We start from the raw sequence: 18,589 nt of genomic DNA on the forward strand, positions 1-18,589 counted from the left end.
CACCTCACTCCAGTACTCTTACCTGGCAAATCCCATGGACAGAGGAGCCTGGTGGGCTGCAGTCCATGGGGTCACTAGGAGTCGGACACAACTGAGCGACTTCACTTTTACTTTTCACTTTCATGCACTGGAGAAGGAAATGGCAACCCACTCCAGTGTTCTTGCCTGGAGAATCCCAGGGATGGGGGAGCCTGGTGGGCTGCCGTCTCTGGGGTCACACAGAGTTGGACATGACTGAAGTGACTTAGCAGTAGCAGTCAGCAGTATTGAGGGTATGTGATTTATCTTCTATAAAATCTTCACTAACATTGGAGTGACCAAAGAATAGGGTGGTGGGGGGAAGGGAGCCATGTATTACAGTTGAATGAATAAATGAGTCTTCTATATGAAGCATAAGAAGGAAGCAATGCCTAGCTCAATTAGCAAAGAAAGAGATATGGCTGGCTGTCATTCTTATTCAGTAGGCAGTTTTATGTTGAAATACAGGAAAATACAAAAACAAAAAATATCAACCACCATGCAACCAGCTGTGTAGTACAAAAAAGCAAGCACCAGTCAGTCCACTATCACAGATGTAGGTACTGTTCTTATTTAGGCAAGATGAAGTCTTCATTTTCTAGTCCTATTTAGTGGTATATTTAAGAATGGAAACCTCAGATTTAAAGATAAAAGGATGGCAAACTGAAGCCCTGAGATATTAAAAATAACAAATCTACAAATAGATAAAAGATTCTTTTCAAATACTGAAAAAGGGTACTGACCAACAATCTAAGATGTAAGGTATCCAGATATCCAGAAATCTAGCCACTTAGCTGGCCACCTACAGCTAGAGAGAAACAACTGGCTTCATCTCTCCAATTTTGCATCTTGCTTTGGTTTTGCTAGCTGGATTATGCATTTCTTTGCTTACAGACATGAGAATCTTCTACCTCTACCTTTCTCCACTGTATAAATCTCATTCAAAAGCAAAAATTCAAGAGCAATCCAGGAAGGAAAACAGATGATAAACAAAATGTATTAACACTCTGCCTGATCTCCATGGAGGAGAAGAGGAGGAACTGAATGAACACTGTGAAGTCTCTATCATGCTAGATAGACACTGTGTTAAACAGTTTTTAATCCATTTTCCTTCATTAGACTTAAATGCTGTTTTTAATGCCTGCTAATTAATCCCAGAGACATTACTTTGCCAACAAAGATCCGTCTAGACAAGGCTATGGTTTTTCCAGTGGTCATGTATGGATGTGAGAGTTGGACTGTGAAGAAAGCTGAGTGCCAAAGAATTGATGCTTTTGAACTGTGGTGTTGGAGAAGACTCTTGAGAACTCTTTGGATTGCAAGATCCAACCAGTCCATTCTAAAGGAGATCAGTCCTGAGTGTTCTTTGGAAGGACTGATGCTGAAGCTGAAACTCCAATATTTTGGCCACCTCATGCAAAGAGTTGACTCATTGGAAAAGACTCTGATGCTGGGAGGGATTGGGGGCAGGAGGAGAGGGGGACAACAGAGGATGAGATGGCTGGATGGCATCACAGACTCGATGGACGTGAGTCTGCGTAAACTCCGGGAGTTGGTGATGGACAGGGAGGCCTGGCATGCTGCAATTCATGGGGTCACAAAGAGTCAGACACGACTGAGCGACTGAACTGAACTGAATTAATCCCAAACGTGCTTAGTTGCTCAGTCATGTCCGACTCCTTGCAACCCCATGGACTGTAGCCTGTCAGGCTCCTCTGTCTGGAGGGATTCTTCAGGCAAGAATACTGGAGTGTTGCCATGCCCTCCTCCAGGGGATCTTCCCAAACTAGGGATAGAACCCAGGTCTCCCGCATTGCAGGCAGATTCTTTACCATCTGAGCCACCACAGAAGTCCAAGAAAACTGGAGGTGGGGAGCCCATCCCTTTCTCCAGGGGAACTTTCCCACCCAGGAATCAAACCAAGGTCTCCTACATTGCAGGCAGATTCTTTACCAGGAAAGCAATCCCAAACATGAAAATGTTGAATTTTAAGAGACAATTTGCTACCTCACTTCCTACTACACTGAAAGAAAGCATCGACAAGAGTGAATAGTGAGTTCATCCCTGATTTACAAGATCAACACTTGATAAATAAATGATTCCACTGTAATAGTGAAGAAAATCTCTTAAAAGCACCAGGTTTTCTCAAAGAAATTGAAGAATGAAAGTTAAGGCAGATGAAAACATGAAAAAACACAGCTTAAAATTTAACTTAATTTAAACAGAATATGATATTCTAAGAAAGGGACTTTGTCAGCAACAATGTAATACTACAGAAAAGATAGACAGCAAAGTAAAGGCACTTTGGATTTGCCTTGAGACTTTTAATAATTCAGGGCAAGTCACATGTTTCTGGAATTGCTGGAGGATCAGGAAGCACTTCATAACATAAAAGGTTTTCCAAGGGTTATTTAAACACAAACAACTTGTATTATGTATTGTGGTCAACAAAAATAAATATGCATCCATAAGTATAAGGATTTACTTATGTATAAGTATTTATAATAAATTTACTTATTTAATATAAAATAATTTAAATATGAAATATAAATAAATTTACTTATACTATAATAATTTACAAGTATTTACACAATACTTTCCTAATGACTCAAGTTTATGACACAGTCTTGTTGTATAACAGTTTTTATCTATCTTTTCTCCAGTTTCCATCAGTTCTGTGAATCACTGCAGTTCTGAACATCTTCTAAAAGCTCTTCAAAGAGCAAATGCACAGCTTTTGTGCCAGGCTATAGGGGAGCTATATGAGAGTCATGTGAGATCTTCAGAGGCTTTTCTCCCAGCTCAGTTCAGAATAACAATTTCTATGCTTGAAATGCCAGAAGTGGTGGGACAACCGGTCTTGGTTATGAGTGGAGTTATCATACCTGTAAGCATATTTTTTAAAAACTTCAACATCTAGTTTACACTCATGTTCTGTGACTAGCTTTATCAGTAAATCATTCCAAGCTATTAGGAGGCTTTTCGTCTTTTCCATGTAGTATTAGAGCACCACCTTGTGTCAGAAACCTGAGCACCTGACCAGACATCTGTTTTTAGATACCTTAGTTGTCCAAAGTTTTACTGTCCAGTCAAATGATGAAGTGACAAAAAGATGTGAGAAGTCCACTGCTCCAACAGCTGAATGACAATGAATGCCAGTAATTGGTCCTTGATGTCCCTCGAACATCTCACTGATTCCAGCCTTGCTGTCTCATAAGAGAGAAAACAGGGAAATCTCTTGTAAGTAGACCACTTACAAATATATGTTATCATAGATTTATCTATTATTCTACTTTGACACAATTTCAATAAACTTAACTCTGTGCTCATAACACATCAAAATAATTATGTTGAGTGTTACTCTATCCATATTTGATAACACCACTAAAGCAGTAGTAAGTACATTTTGGAACCATAATCATGATGCTATTGATGACAGAACTCAAAAGTCCAATATCCAAGGTTCTGAGGTGGTGGAATAGAGACAAAGGGATGCTACATGTAAGAGAGAGAACCTAGGTTACTTTTAAAACAAAAGCTTTCAAGTGAAGGTGATCTGTATTTGCAATGAAATCTGAACACTCAATTTTTTTTTTTAGAGGAAGCAATTGATAAGGTACAGCTAGACAATTTCAAAACAGATTGAACAGCAGGAGAAATACTAGTCAATTTAAAATGTGTACGTGACATTACTGTACAATTATCAGGAGAAGTGAACTTTGAGCCAAGAAGGCTCAATGTCCAAATAAATCGAAACAGAAAAACAGTTGAAAATCTTATTTACAACTTTAAAGGTCAGTATGTAGTATATGAATTTTTGTATTTGTAACTGCAGAATGTTACTTCCTACCACTAACTTTTGTGAGCACGTCCACATATACGAATATCACAACACACCACACCCCTCAAAATCTATTACTAGAACACATTATGATCTAAAATGACCTTTTATTTTTAAAAAGTATTTAACTTTACATACCTGAACTTAAATAACTTGTCACAAATAAGTGGCTCTAGGAGAGATTCCTACTTGAATTAAGAGGCAAATTGTTTTCATGAGATTATTCAAGGGAGAATTTTAAATAATTGCAAATTCCAGTTTAGATTTACCTGCCATGGCGACATGCTGTGTACACAGAACCTTCCTCACTTCCAACAACGAAGTTGTTGACATCTCCAACAGGGAAGGACATAGATGTCACAGCGACTGCCTTTGACTGTTTATGAACCAATTCCATGCTATCCTACACAGAAAAAATTGAGATTATTTTGTAAACTTACAATTTAAAAATTTTTAAGAACATTTTCTAGTCTTAGTTTGTAAACCTTCTTTTACTATACTGCTTACATAAATTTAATTGATTAAAAGCAGGTTTGAAAATGAAGTATATATATCACAGATTATATTTAATACATGCTTAGATTTATAAACTGCTACTATAATACTATTATAAAACATTTATGAAAAATATACGGGTTTATATAGACTTAAAAAAATACCAATATTTGCCTCAAAACTTCAGAGTTTTCCTAGTTTAACCTACCTGTGGATGGGAAAGCATGTCCAGACTCCACGAACAAATTTTTCCATCAGTAGAGATACTAATCAGATTGTGAGCATTCTGTGTTCCAACAACATTTACACAATATACAGGATGCTAAAGAAAGAAATATTAAAGAAAGTTTTCTGGAATTATTTTCACCAAAAAGATGAAATAATTTTTACTGTATCATCACAGGTATTCTGTTTCATATCCAAAACAGTCTCACATCATAAGGGCATTTTTAATGTGAAGTTTGATCTTATTCTGTGGATTAACAATAGATTATCTTAGAAGAGAGATAAGTTTCTAATAAAATAGATTTCCAAAAATAAAAAAAAAGTCCTCATTCTTAGTTGCTAAATGATGAGGAATTCATACATCAAAGGAAACATATTTTGAGACTATTTTGACAGACACAACTAAGTATTTAATGATGAAGGAAATCTAATGGAAATAACCTCTTTACTTACTGTGTGTGCTGCAGCTGACAGTGGAGTTCTTTGCACTGGAGTTCTTTTATTGCTACGGTTATCCCACAGCACAATTTGGCCTGAATATGTACCACCCACAACCAGATTTGGATGAAATTTTGCAAATGTCGCAGACATAACGGCTGACTGTAAATAAGTAAGATTTTTATATTCAAGGATCAAACGAAAGAAATGTGACAAGTTATAAGAATAAATCTATAATCAAAAACATTTTCCCTTTTATTGTAAGCTATCAGAGATTAAAACCACCAGTAAATACACACACTTAAAAATTTCATTTTGTTTAAGAACATAAAGATACATCTCTAGAATAGTTTTGCTTAAAAGTCGAATGTAATGACTGTTTACAGAAATATTTAAGCAATTTATCCAACAAAGCAAAAACTATTTGAATACAGCATTAAATCAAAAGATAAGTGGCTCTACTTTAGCCTTTGACAGAAATCTGACAACAGAGTATAATACTAGTTTTGATTCAGTTAAGTGTTTTGCAAAATTATTATATTATTAAAAGATTATAACTTATGCAACCAGAAAGGCTTGCAAATTCTAACCTCCCACTAAATCCACTTTAAAAATCTGCATCTGTTTCCTACTTCAAACATATGTTTCTACTTAAAACTATCTAGTTCCAACTCCTCAGGCCATGTATAAGTAATTCAGTGGGCCAACCATCTAATTGTATATTCAGCAAGTAAGTTCCTGAGAAACTCCCTGCAGAAAAGACATTTTATAAAAGATTCCTTTTATACAATCAATCACAATAACAGAAAATCACAACAGCAAAGGACTTTAGGTGTGATTAAACATAAGAGACATCAGAAAAGCTAGAAAACACAGATCATGTTGAATAGAGAAGTCTTCAGTTTTTTGTTAACATCTGTTTGCAAATATGGGGTGGTTTAGTAAATGCCAATCCAATGAAATCATTATGTTGACAAGAAAAGAAAAAAGGCACTGTCTAAATTCATTAGTGAATTCTTACACTGGGAGAAGACTGCTAAAAGACTATCTTACCTGGCAGTGAAACACATACTCTGGAGTAGTTTTTTTGTATTTCATATTCCATACAAGGGCCACACCGTCAGGCTCATGAGGAGCATCTTCGTTGTTGTTATAGGAAGCCACCAGTAATTCTGGATACTGCTCGCAAGAATCAAGTGGGGAAAAAATGCTATGCATAATAACTGTTTTACATTCCTAGTTACTCAACTTTTTTAATTAAATTATTCTGAAAATGCAAATTCCTAACACTTCATCAAGAAATACATCTCTAGAGTTATGCTCTTTGCAACATCAGTAAAACTTTGAATTAGTAAGGTTATTTTAAAGGTTTTAATGTTAAAATATTTTATTAAAATGTGTTGCAATTCTATCCAAAGGATAGAATTAAAATAGGTAAGCAATTAAAATAAGTAAAACTAAGTTGTGGCATAAATAAAACCTTGAGTTTTAAATAGTGTTCCCAATCCTTTCTTCCTAAGTACATAAGGCAACCATAACATTAGAGCCATCATCCATTGTTATAATATACATTGATTTAATTATACAAAGTTTCCATAATTAAAATACAACTACCTGCTTATTGTAATTCAAAAATGGGTAAACAGAAACCAATTTTGTTATTGTAATTTACCTGAGATGACCAATCCAAACAACTAACGACTCGATGCTTTGACCAACGTTCGTCAAAAAACTGTCGATTTAATGACAGTTTAGCACCTGCTTGAATCTCTCTACAGAAAAAAAACAAAAACAAAAAACCAACAACTGTGTTATAACTTCCCACTCTTAAAGTAATTAAACATTGCGGACACCATAATTTTAGCAACTATACTTACCCTTCTTTGTCTTCCAAATCTCTTCCACTGTAGTCAAAGAAGATGTTAATCTGCTCTGAAAGAGCTCTTTCTACAATTCTTGTGGAATGGTCAAAGAAACTTAAAAATTCCTCAGAGTGCAAGATTTGCTGCTTTTCTTCTTCAGTCAGCTCATGAGGAGGAGCTGTAAAACAAATGTTTTTCTAAAGTCTGATATATGCCACTCAAATCATGTCACTTCACTATCACAATTTGGATCAATGAAAGCGACTCATTTTTTAAGCAGATTCACCTCTTTGATTTAGAGCATTTTATTCTACTTTAGTGCATAAATAATAAAAAAACAATCTTAACAGGAATCAATAAAATTGTTTAAATTCTTTTAAGTTAAATTCTTTAAGGTACCTTTACTATCACTTTCTTCATCTTTCTTTAAAGTTTTCTCTTCCTCAGGTTCAATAGGTGGCTTAGGAGTCACCACGTCATCTTCTTCTTCTTCATCTGAATAAAAACAAAGCAGTAACACAAAAATTATTTTTATGACAATAACTGAAAGCTCTTGAGGTAATTATTTCAGAAAGTATCACAACTTTTTAGGTAGAAGCACAAGTGAACCACTCATAAGATAGAATGAGGAGAAATAATGAAAATTTTATCAATACAGTTTTTAAAAAAGAATTAAGTGGACCTTCTTTATCCATACCTAACATGGTAAGTCAGCAACAGCCATATCAAATTCTGTAGCTACATAAACTGAAATAAGATATATAAGCAACTAGGATGAGTTCCTCATGTAAATCTCTAAAAGCTTGCAAGCATTTATCATTCCAGACAGAACAACATGCAACTCCTACATAGTTTTATGTAGCATGCTGACATATTAATGCTGTAAAATGAAAAAAATCAAATGTCTAAAATAGCCTACAGAGTTGGCTGCTTACTTGTGATCTGAAACCATCAGTGTCTAATGGATCTTCATATGGCATAAAGACGGCTTACATTAACTCTCAGGTTGCTATTTGAGAGGCAGATTTTAAAGATAATAGCTACGAGACCACATTTTCTATTCTGTCATTTTAAATGCAAGTCTCATTATCTACTGTTATATGATGTGGCAATAAGCACTTAAAATAATGTTTTCTTAACTTGAATAAAAATACACATTGAGACAATAGACAATGTTTATAAGACTTGTAAAAATGACTAACTCTCCTCTTACACAACCAAACCAGGAAAATAACTTTACTTATTTTAAAATGTTACAGAACATACAACTCTGCCTACCTTCTCTTTCGCTACATACGGAGATGGATTTTTATGAAGAAAATGCTTATTTTTATTGCCTAAACAGATGCGTCATTTGTCTATGAGGGAATGGCAGCAGGCATCTGTAGCAGAGTCCATCTCAAGTAATGAGAGCCTATTCAATAAGGGGACTTTACTTGTTATAGTCATTTCCCCGACCCATGTTCAAAATTATCTAAAACACACTAACATACGACATACACAAAAGAATGGTCAAGTATGGGAACCAGCTGCCAAGTCATGGTCCCAGCAGCCAGGCCAGCTGACTAGATAGCAACAACCAGATGGCACTGCTGGGATTGTGTCTTTCTGCTACAAGGTGGCAATGGGATGGCATAACATTCTTCCGCTTGACTGCTTCCAATCCTGTCTCTCCCCAATGGCGAGCCTGTGCAATTACCCACACTCCAGGAGGCCTACAGATAAGCCTTTACCCTGCAAACAAAATGCAGCTTGTAGGCCACACCAGCTGCCAAACCACACACATAGTGTTAGGTTTGGAAAGCTATGAAAATCTTTCTAACTCTATAGTATAAGCAATAAAAATATAACTGTACCTTTAGGAAAGAAAGCTTTAAATGACACTGTATAATGCACACAATGATACAACCTCCAACTTAATCAAAATGATAATGACGTATGCCAATCCTACATTACTTGAAATTGAGCGATTTTTACGTTCTGACAAGTTTACAGAACTAGGATAAATGGCACGAATGATTTCAATATATGCTCATACTTTTGAACCAAATGGTGAAGGTTAAAATTTTTCCTTTCAAGGGCCTCAATCAGCCACAAAGGAAAACAGTAATCACTGTCTTTTCAGCCAGCCCAACCGCATTTGTCAGCCCTTTCTCCGTCAATGCAGCCAGAGCAATCAACCTGCCAAACATTCAGAATGGAAAAACAATCTGAAAATACAGGGTATAATGCACCTGCCAGTGAAAATGGCCATTTCAAGAAAAGCTAGTGATCTCAGTGACCCCGCTGAGGAGGCGGTGGTGCAAAGGGGAAAGAACACGCAAAAGAATTCTTAGTGATCGCCACTCTCTTGCACATTGACACTTCCTTACAAAGCATGCCAATTACAGCTTTTGTGCTACTTAAAAAAATGAAAGCTTTTTTGGGGGCAAAATAATCACACAGAGAAACAGAAAGACAGTACTCCCTTTTAGATGAATTCTCATATACAATGGATTATTAATCTGAGAACAGTGTATGTGGTAACAATTCTATACTGTACTGCTCAAACATTATGATGAAATTCTACCATCAAGTCACCTATCAGTATAATGTAATGAAAATAATTTAATTACACTTAAGCTGACTTTTAGAATAACAAGATATTTACTTCAATTAAAAACTAAGTCTGAAAATATGTATTTTTCCATTTTCTTCTAATACTATCAGTTATCAATTTTGTTGACTAGTAAGTTCACTGTATGTAAATCCTAAAACCAAAGACAGGGAATCTGAGTCACCCTGGACAGGTCATCCTGAAGCGTTGTGAATTATAAATTACAGCCTCCTATCCACATCATATCTTCCTCCCTCAACTTTGTTGCATTATACGGCTTCTAAGTACCATTTCCAATGACAGGTGTCAAATTCCTGTCATAATGCATATGGTCAGTACTTTAGTGCTAAGTGACCTCATAATCTACACATTTAACAGAAAAGATCATGCTTACAGACACTCTTTTCCTTTTAAAATTTAAAATGTAGATTAAGTATGGTAGACAGTGATCTAACTCTGCCTACTTCATGGCATTTGTCATGCTTATTTGCCCATATAGTTTAGTTGTAGCTGAATGATGACTACAATATTTAAATACTTGTTTTCAGGATTTTATTTTAGAATGAATGTACTAACTTTTTCTATTAAAAACTGATTCAAAAACTCAGATACTTAAGAATCAAGCTTCATTAAATGGCTAACACTAAGAAAAATTCCAAGAACATTACAAAAATGATCTGCTTTTAAAATATTTTTATTATTAAGCTGATTATCTACACATACCAAATATTTGGCCAAAAAATGCCTAATATGGAATGGAAAAACAATCTGACCATTAGAGAGTACCATTAAAGACTGTTCCTCTGAAACAAATACTCTTATTAAAAATGAATACAACTAGCTACCAAAAAAGTTATTAACATGACCAAAAACATAATATTACAATTCTAAAGATTCTCTAAGCTAGTCCCTATTATATGATAAGCCATAATATATTTAAAACTGAAAAACACTACAACAGAGCAGGAAGACTGAAAAATGTGACTGCCATGTCACATCAATTTATTGATGAATATTCATTGCAGTATGCTAAGTAGTTAACTCCATGCTTTCTCTGACAGGGAATCTAAGATTATAAACTGAGCAATAAAGAATGCATAAAAGTAGCAGTTACTTTTAAAATGACAAACCTCTTGTCAATGAATGCTAAGATTAGGTTTAATGAACCATTGAATTTTTACTGAGTTAACATCAAAATTGTGATGTATTTTGGTGAGATGGAAAGAAAAGCGGTCTATAAATTAAGCTGCACCTAGAAATAACATGAAAGAATGAAATTCCAGTTGTTGGAATAATCTGTTACAATGGAGTAGGTTAATCAAAGTTAAATCATCTGTGAAATGGGTGGCTTTTGTTAAGCTGAAGGAAGGAGTCTTCAGAACAAGTTTTCCCATCTGTATGTCACACTGCGTTAAAGAGATATCTAAGAATAAGCCACAAAGCACACTTTGAATTATTTAAAAATATTGTAACACATAACAAGGAATATGCAAGATCCTAGAAAATACTCACTAAAAACTGATACTCTAACCTATCACTTATCACAATTAACTCTTAGCATGAGGTCAAAATCTATATCATTTGTGCATTAATGCTATTTAGGAAACAGTTGTCTATAAGTTTATTAACTAGTTTCATCAAACTGATGTATTCTAAGATAGTTTAATATCCTAATGAAGAATTCCTAATTTACAAAGTAGCGTAATTACTCACTACAAAGGAAACTGCCAATGAATTCCAAAAATCAGGAAAAATATGTTGCACATAAAGTCATAATTTAATTTATAAAAATTCTACTTGTAAGTAACTTCACAAACAAAATGAGACTATTAGAGGGAAATACTTTAATCATAAGTTTAAAATTACATGTTAGATACAAATGATTTTCCTTTAATATTTTCAAAATAAACCTTTTTCTGGTTCAATATCCTTTTGAATCACTTCATTTTGATCCATTTGTCCAAAATTTCATATTCTTTACTCTTTAAAAATCAATATTAAGAAAATATTAGGACAAAACTTTAGGAATGTATCAGTGGAATTCATTCCTTTTATTTTTTTAAACACCTAGAATCAAACGCAAGGTCACTTGTTTCTTCACAATTTAGATATTTAACAAGGGAAAATTTTAATCAGGAAATATTTTGAATATAGGTCTAATGCTAATTTGGGAGATAAATAAAAAGAGGGTAATACTTTAATTATACCATTTATTTTAACACAGAATTTTCTCTCTATATTGTCTCATTTTATGTAAAATTCAAATTTTTATTTAGGCAGTACTGGCATCATTAACACAGATCCTGTTATCTGTGATCTCATAAATATTACATTTTTCTGAGGCCACAATTTTAAATATGCTGATTAAAGTCTTTCAATCATGGTTAAGAACAAATGATTCAATTTTCAATTATTTTTATATTCTCACAGATTCTTTGAGAGTTAAAACTAACTTATTACATATGTTATTTATTCCAAAAAGTTTTTTTAAAATCCATTTTAGACAAGAATAATATTAACCAGAAGGCCTTAACAATTTAGTCTACTTGGGAAGTGTGGATTCCAGATGTTAAGATCATGTAATAAAAAATTAAGAGCTATTTACATATAACATTTTTCTACACATTATATATTCTAATCAACATGTACCTGAGGAAAAATATGATTACTAAATCAATACCAAAAACCATTACAAAACTCCACACAGATAAGAAAGTAGAATGATATGAGAAACACAGCACTCCAATGGAAATCAAGGTTCTGACTGTAGCCAGATATTCTTTTATATTGTGACCATAGGGTCATCAATGAACATTCTTGGGTCTCAAGTTTCCTCAGGTGTAAACAAGCTGATTAAACTGTGGAATTTCCTCTTTAAAAATCTGTGTCTAAAAATTGCAACAACAACGAAAAATCCATGCTGATGATTTCTGGTGAATAAGAAAAGACAATGCCATTTTCAAGAGAGTTAAAAACTTCTAAAAGATAAGAGAAGAAAGTAACTTTTCCAGGCCTGTATCTGTGGGTATTACACTCCTGCCATGAGTTTTTTTTACCTGCCAGGAGCGAAATTGACTAAGGTCACATGTTCCTAGTCAATTTCATTCACAGTAGGTGCTTTAAGACAGCAAAGCACCTCAGTTCAGAAATGGTACTATCAACTTACAGAGTAAACTTGAAAGCAAGAACATGTGCTTTTCAAAAGAACAGATTCAGCCATTTTCTAAAAAATGAAAAAGAGAGCTAAGTCTAAGACCAATTTTTATCTTCAATTTGATAACTAACATTACTTCTGTACTAATTACACTGCCTACCCAAGTTCAATTTACTGTCTTTTACACTCAAACTGTAAATTTCGCAATTTTTTATCATGGTGAGTTTGGGAATTTATTACATATTCTTAAATGTGAGACAAGGAGGCTAAGTTTGAGAAGCTCTGTATTAAACCAATGGAAAAGCTGAGGTAGAGTTAAGCACAAAGTGTCCTCATTATAAAACTTTAAGTGTAGGGGTTTTTTACCCCTCTTTCTTAAACTCCCATAAATTGGGAAATGAAACAATGTAAGAGCCCTGGACATGAAAATAATGGTAATGACACAGACAGGAAATCTCATTTTTATAAACAGTTTTAAAGGCTAAGGACAGCCCCATGGTCTTACAGTATGTCTCTCAGTCTCCTTCACTTATATGCCTCAGTAGTCGTGCAGTGTTAGTCGCTTAATGACGTCCAACCCTTTGCGACCCCACCGACAGTAGCCTGCCTGGCTCTTCTGCCTATGGGATTCTCCAGGCAAGAATACCAGAGTGGGTTGCCATTTTCTTTTCCAGAGAATCTTCCCAACCCAGGGACCAAATCTGGGTCTCCTGCTTGGCAGGCAGATTCTTTTTCATCTGAGCTACAGGAGGCCTACATACCTCAACCTTAAACTAAAAAAATAATCAAGTAGACAGCATACACTCAATACACTAGTAGAATCACTGAATTCTTGTTAGGTTGCAAATGAATAAACATGGATCTTTATAAAACTAATATCTGAGTCTAGTCTACAGAGGAAAATTTTAAAGAGAGTGGTACATAGGTGTACCCATTAGAAAATGGGCTCAGTTTATGTATCTTGCCACTTTCACCCTCTATTAGTGAAGATAAGAAAAATTCTATTTAACAACATGAAAGATCAAAGCTGTTTATTCATTACTCTGAGCCAATCACTATAAGATATTATCTGATGCAAATTTACCAATAAATAAGTGCAAATTTATGAATAAATAAGCCATGCTATTTTTTAATAAAATGTTCTTCAAACTACAGGTCAAAGCCAACAATTTAGTCATGGCCAACAATGAAAAAAATGAAATACAGTAAGAGCAGAGAAGGTATTATTTCAAAAAACTTTTGTATCAGTTACAAGACTCCGCCCTCCCCGCCCCCCCCACCCCCGCCCTGCCCCCGCTATCCAAAAGTAGAGCAGTCCTTGAAAACTTTCTTAAGCTGAAATGGTGTAAACTGAAGAAGCGATTACTTTAGGACACATCTTGTTACCATGTGCACAGAGTAAATACTGCAGATGCTCAGAGACAGTTTAAAGCTACGGCAGCTTTCTGCTGAGATGCTGAGTGTAGTTTCCAGGGAAGGAGCTTGGGTTTGTCACACTCCCTAAGTGGCATAAGTGAACTTTTGAAATTCGAAGGATATCTGTACACATCTGTATCTACATTTGTACTAGACTGTAATTAATATGAATTGAATTTCTTACCACAGGTAACTATCATAAAAGAATGAAACTGCTGCTTCAGTGACAGCGTAAGAAGGAAAGCATACGTTGGAATCAGCCAAACTTGGTTTAGAATCTTACCCTTCATAAGCTCTCTTTCAGCTTCAGCTTCCTCATATGTAAACAGAATTGGTATTTAACTCTCAAGGTTTTGATAAGAGGATTAGAGATAACGTAAAGTGCCTTACACTATACCTGATATGTAGTAAGCACTCTGCTGTTACAATTTTCAGTCACCAATTTAAACATGAGGTTTGAAGAACTGTAACAAACAAGTAGCTAAGATAATATATGTGAGAGATGCTAATAGGTCCAATTTGCTCACAGCATTCACAGGGATACACAGAACACAGAGTAACAGCATATGTTTGTATCTAGGTCATCATGGAATTAGAGAAGGCTATAAGGGAGGATGTATGTTTCATTTATGGATCTAAGAGCAAATAATGATTACAACATGATATAGTCATATTAAAATCAAGAACCGAGACTATACTTTCTCACCCAATTTCATCAATATTGTTACTGTAGTATTAACACTGGAAAATAATACTTTCCCAGCAGTTACTTCCCAAGAAAAGGCATTATTTACTGAGTTTGTACTCACTACACATCATGCATTCTCTAGACCAGGCATTATAGCAATGAAGAAGAAACAGTCCCTATTGTGTTCTGGAAAATTTGGCAAAAAAGCTGAAGTACGATGGATGGTAAAAGCCTTGCCCTAAATAGAAGAACCTGCCTGCAATGCAGGAGGCATAAGAAACACAGGTTCAATCCCTGGGTCAGGAAGATCCCCTGGAGGAAGGCATGGCAACCCACTCTAGTATGCTTGCCTGGAGAATTCCACAGACAGAAGAGCCTGGTGGGCTACAGTCCATGGAGTTGCAAAGAGTTGGACACAACCAAAGCGACTTAGCACTCACGTAACTAATTTTCAAGTGAAAAAATACAGTTTATCTTGAACTTCTGGGTTATTAGCCTACTTTACAAATCACAATCTTTTAAATTTTCCCATTAATTTCAAAATAAAAATGGAAAAAAAGCATTTTTTACAAAACTGCCAGTCATATACTAGTAGCTATACATTCAAATTAGCTCAAAGACGTTATTACATGTTCACTTTAAAATTTATATGCATGTCAAGAATAAGGAACTATAAACAAAAAATTTCAGGTGGGATATACAACCATATGTGTGCTTGTATATGTATACGTATATAATTTTTGAAAAAAATGTATCGTAGAAAACAGACTGGAAACAAAATATTAACAATGGGTACTACACAGTGGTATCATAGGCATATTTCCTGTCCTTTCTGTCTTCTCTAAATTCTCTATGATATATTACAGTAATTAGAAAAAATTATTTTAAAAACTGGAAGTTTTCTTTTAAACAATACATATAATTATAGGTGTGTTACAATAGGCATTACCTAAAATTGCTTCAGAATTGCTTTATATTCTAAAACAATCTAAAATGCATTTCATAAATAAAACTAAATCTTCATATTATTATTATAAGGAAAAAAGCCTAATTTATGTTTTAAATGAGATACTGTACCCTCATTTTGGCTATTTTGCTTACTTTCTATCTAACAGATCTAACATTTCTCATTTAACATATCTAATTATATAGCTCCCAAAAGACAGACATTTCAGTACTTTGAACACATTAGTAAAATAATATTTTCTGGAAATTATAGAATCCTATAGTATTAGCTTTCTCCATACTGGTAGTTCAGCACTTTATCTTTCCTCTTTTCTTTTTTTAAAGTGGCTTATGTCTCAAACAAATCTATCATCAAGGACTTTTTTTCTGGTAAGATAAGGGATTTTGCACATGTGAAAGCTATTTTACCAATCGATAGAGCAGCAGGAATGAAAAAAAATGTATCCATAGAAATGAATAGTCACATGGTCAAGTTCTAAAAAAAACTATTGGACAAAAACTTATTCCTATTTCCTCAAAATTTTTGAGTTTAATTGTACACACGATAATGTCAAGTCCTTTTGGGACCAAGAAGAAAATCAAAGGAAAAGTTAATGATATTTATTTTATGTCCATCCTTAGGGGGATGGACAGGAAAGGAGAGTTGTTAAAAATACATGTGATGATCTACTATTAAGTTTAAAAAGTCTATAAAGAGTTATAATGGCTCATTTTCTTTTGAAGTATATATAAGTATGAAAATTTAAAGATTTTCATTGGTAATAAGCTAGGAATTTCAAGGATTCCCCCCACCCCCCACTCTTGCTTACTTGTATCTCAGGGTTTTCTGCAATGAATATTACTTTTGCTTCTCCTTAATGGAGAAATGTGGTAATTTAATTGAAATTTTAGAGATAAATTAACTTAAACATTTGATAAAGTGCTTATGCTTAATATTCTATAATTAAACAATAATAAATTTTTCTGGCTGAGGAGAAAAAAAAGTGTTCTTTATGTACAGACTGCTAAAAGGATTACAATAGGCCCACAATTCCAAAATATCACCAACTCTAAAATCCGTAATTCTTTTGGTGGTAAACTCTAACATGACCAGAAGTAAAGGTATCTATAATCATTATTTATCTCACTCAGTTTGAATATTCATATCTTTTGCTGTTGAATATTTATGCCCAAGATGCTGCTGGAGTGTTTACATATAGTACTTACATATAGTACTTAACTTCTTTGAAATGTAAAAAATTCTGAATCCCTATATATATATACACCTCCATAGGTTTCAGATAAGAAATTGTGAATTGTATTAGGGATCTTAAGTAAACTTTTATATCAAACATAATTAGCTTCCCTTGGAAAAACAAGAACTATCATATTAAGTTTATGCTTAAATCATTAGCTATTCAATGAGATATTTAAAATTAGTCCCCACTGTAAAAATGGTCAGCTCCTTTTGATTTAAGACACAAAGGACTCCACATTCAATATAATGTCTATGTATACTCCTTCTGTTTCACAGAGATTACAGGCTGCTATATAATCAACATAGTAGAGCCCTTAGATCATAAAATAGGAAGTTTATGAATTAGGTCTAGATTTGTTCATTAATACAGATAACTGGCACTATATCAGAATATAGTATGCACCAAAGACAATAATTTACGTTATTTCATTTACTATTGGATATACTCCCTTTTTGGGAAGAATTACGTTCATGACACAGAAATACAACATTCTTAAGTTTATTTTTTGCTTCTAAAGCAGCACATAGTAACAACAAAATGAGAATGGAAGTATTTGTATTTATGCCAACAAAATTAAAAACATACATATAGCTTATACTTCTATTAAATTCTACAAGAAAAAGTTTTCAAACTCTAAAGAGCAAATACGTAAATACAGAAACCCAAAGTATTATTTTTATAATGTTCCTCTAAGAAAATATGCCAAACAACCAAGGAAAAAAAAAAAAAAGAATCCCCTTATTTAACATGGGGATTAATGACAATCATATTTAAAGGCAGATACTCACCTTCTTTGGGTTGAGCCATAACTGGAGTCTGAGTTTCCTTTGTGTATGTGACAATTTCACGAGGAGGAAAGTCAACTTGTGTAATTTTAGCCATTCCAAGTTTAATAGGTCCTCGTCTAAATAAAGTGAACACAAATACTTTCAAACACTACAAATAATACACTTTAACTACATCAAACCATGTTTTTTGGGAAAAGTAAGAATTAAATATCGTATATCCAACAGTGTAATTTAAACCCCTGTTTTATTCAAGAAAATTTAAATGAACAATTAATTGGCTTTATTTTAACAAAAGAATTAGAAGGTAGCAAGAACAAAATAGATTTCTGAATCATTCAAGGTGTTTATTTTTCACTTTAAAAAAGCAAATAATTTAGTTTCTTAGAACAAATGTGTGGGTAATAACAGAGGAAGAGGATGGGAATTTCAAAGTAGACTGCTGAATATGGTTGGTTATGAGAACTGTTTTTAGCAGGGATAGGATTCTGGAATTTTTTGTTAAGAGTTAAATATATGGATCTCATTCATACCACATTTAGTCTCCCTTCAACATTAGAAGACATCAGCTTTAAGAGTGAGAAATAACTTTCTGTTGAAAACAACTTTTTCTACTTATATTTTGCAGAAATTGAGAAGCATACAGTCAATTTAGATTATAAAATAAAATATTTAAACTTTAAGTCTCTAATCTCTGTGTGATCAATACTGTCCTTGATTCACACATGGACAAACTATTGTGCAGATTATTTTAGATCTAAACTAAAGCTATATATCTTCTGAATATCATGAAATTACTCAAGTCACTCCTATCTTAAATAAGTGAAATACACTATTTTTTGACAAACAGAAGAGTGTTGTAGATAA

The 18,589-nt window shown here is 33.8% G+C and overlaps 1 protein-coding gene across 15 annotated transcripts in view; it reads right to left on the reverse strand.

The window, feature by feature from the left end:
* Positions 1 to 18,589, reverse strand: part of DYNC1I2 (dynein cytoplasmic 1 intermediate chain 2) — a 53,950-nt gene that overhangs the window by 13,971 nt on the left and 21,390 nt on the right. For all 15 annotated transcript variants that reach the window (XM_027557719.1, XM_027557796.1, XM_027557803.1 and 12 more), the window contains 9 exons: positions 17,726 to 17,841; positions 7,279 to 7,374; positions 6,895 to 7,057; positions 6,690 to 6,789; positions 6,071 to 6,196; positions 5,033 to 5,179; positions 4,563 to 4,676; positions 4,129 to 4,262; positions 3,080 to 3,224 (listed from right to left, as the gene is read on the reverse strand). In XM_027557719.1, the coding sequence (XP_027413520.1) occupies positions 3,080 to 3,224; positions 4,129 to 4,262; positions 4,563 to 4,676; positions 5,033 to 5,179; positions 6,071 to 6,196; positions 6,690 to 6,789; positions 6,895 to 7,057; positions 7,279 to 7,374; positions 17,726 to 17,841 (1,141 nt within the window). The remainder of the gene's footprint in view (positions 1 to 3,079; positions 3,225 to 4,128; positions 4,263 to 4,562; positions 4,677 to 5,032; positions 5,180 to 6,070; positions 6,197 to 6,689; positions 6,790 to 6,894; positions 7,058 to 7,278; positions 7,375 to 17,725; positions 17,842 to 18,589) is intronic.

This window comes from Bos indicus x Bos taurus, chromosome 2 (assembly GCF_003369695.1).
Source record: "Bos indicus x Bos taurus breed Angus x Brahman F1 hybrid chromosome 2, Bos_hybrid_MaternalHap_v2.0, whole genome shotgun sequence".
Classification (NCBI taxonomy): Eukaryota; Metazoa; Chordata; class Mammalia; order Artiodactyla; family Bovidae; genus Bos; species Bos indicus x Bos taurus.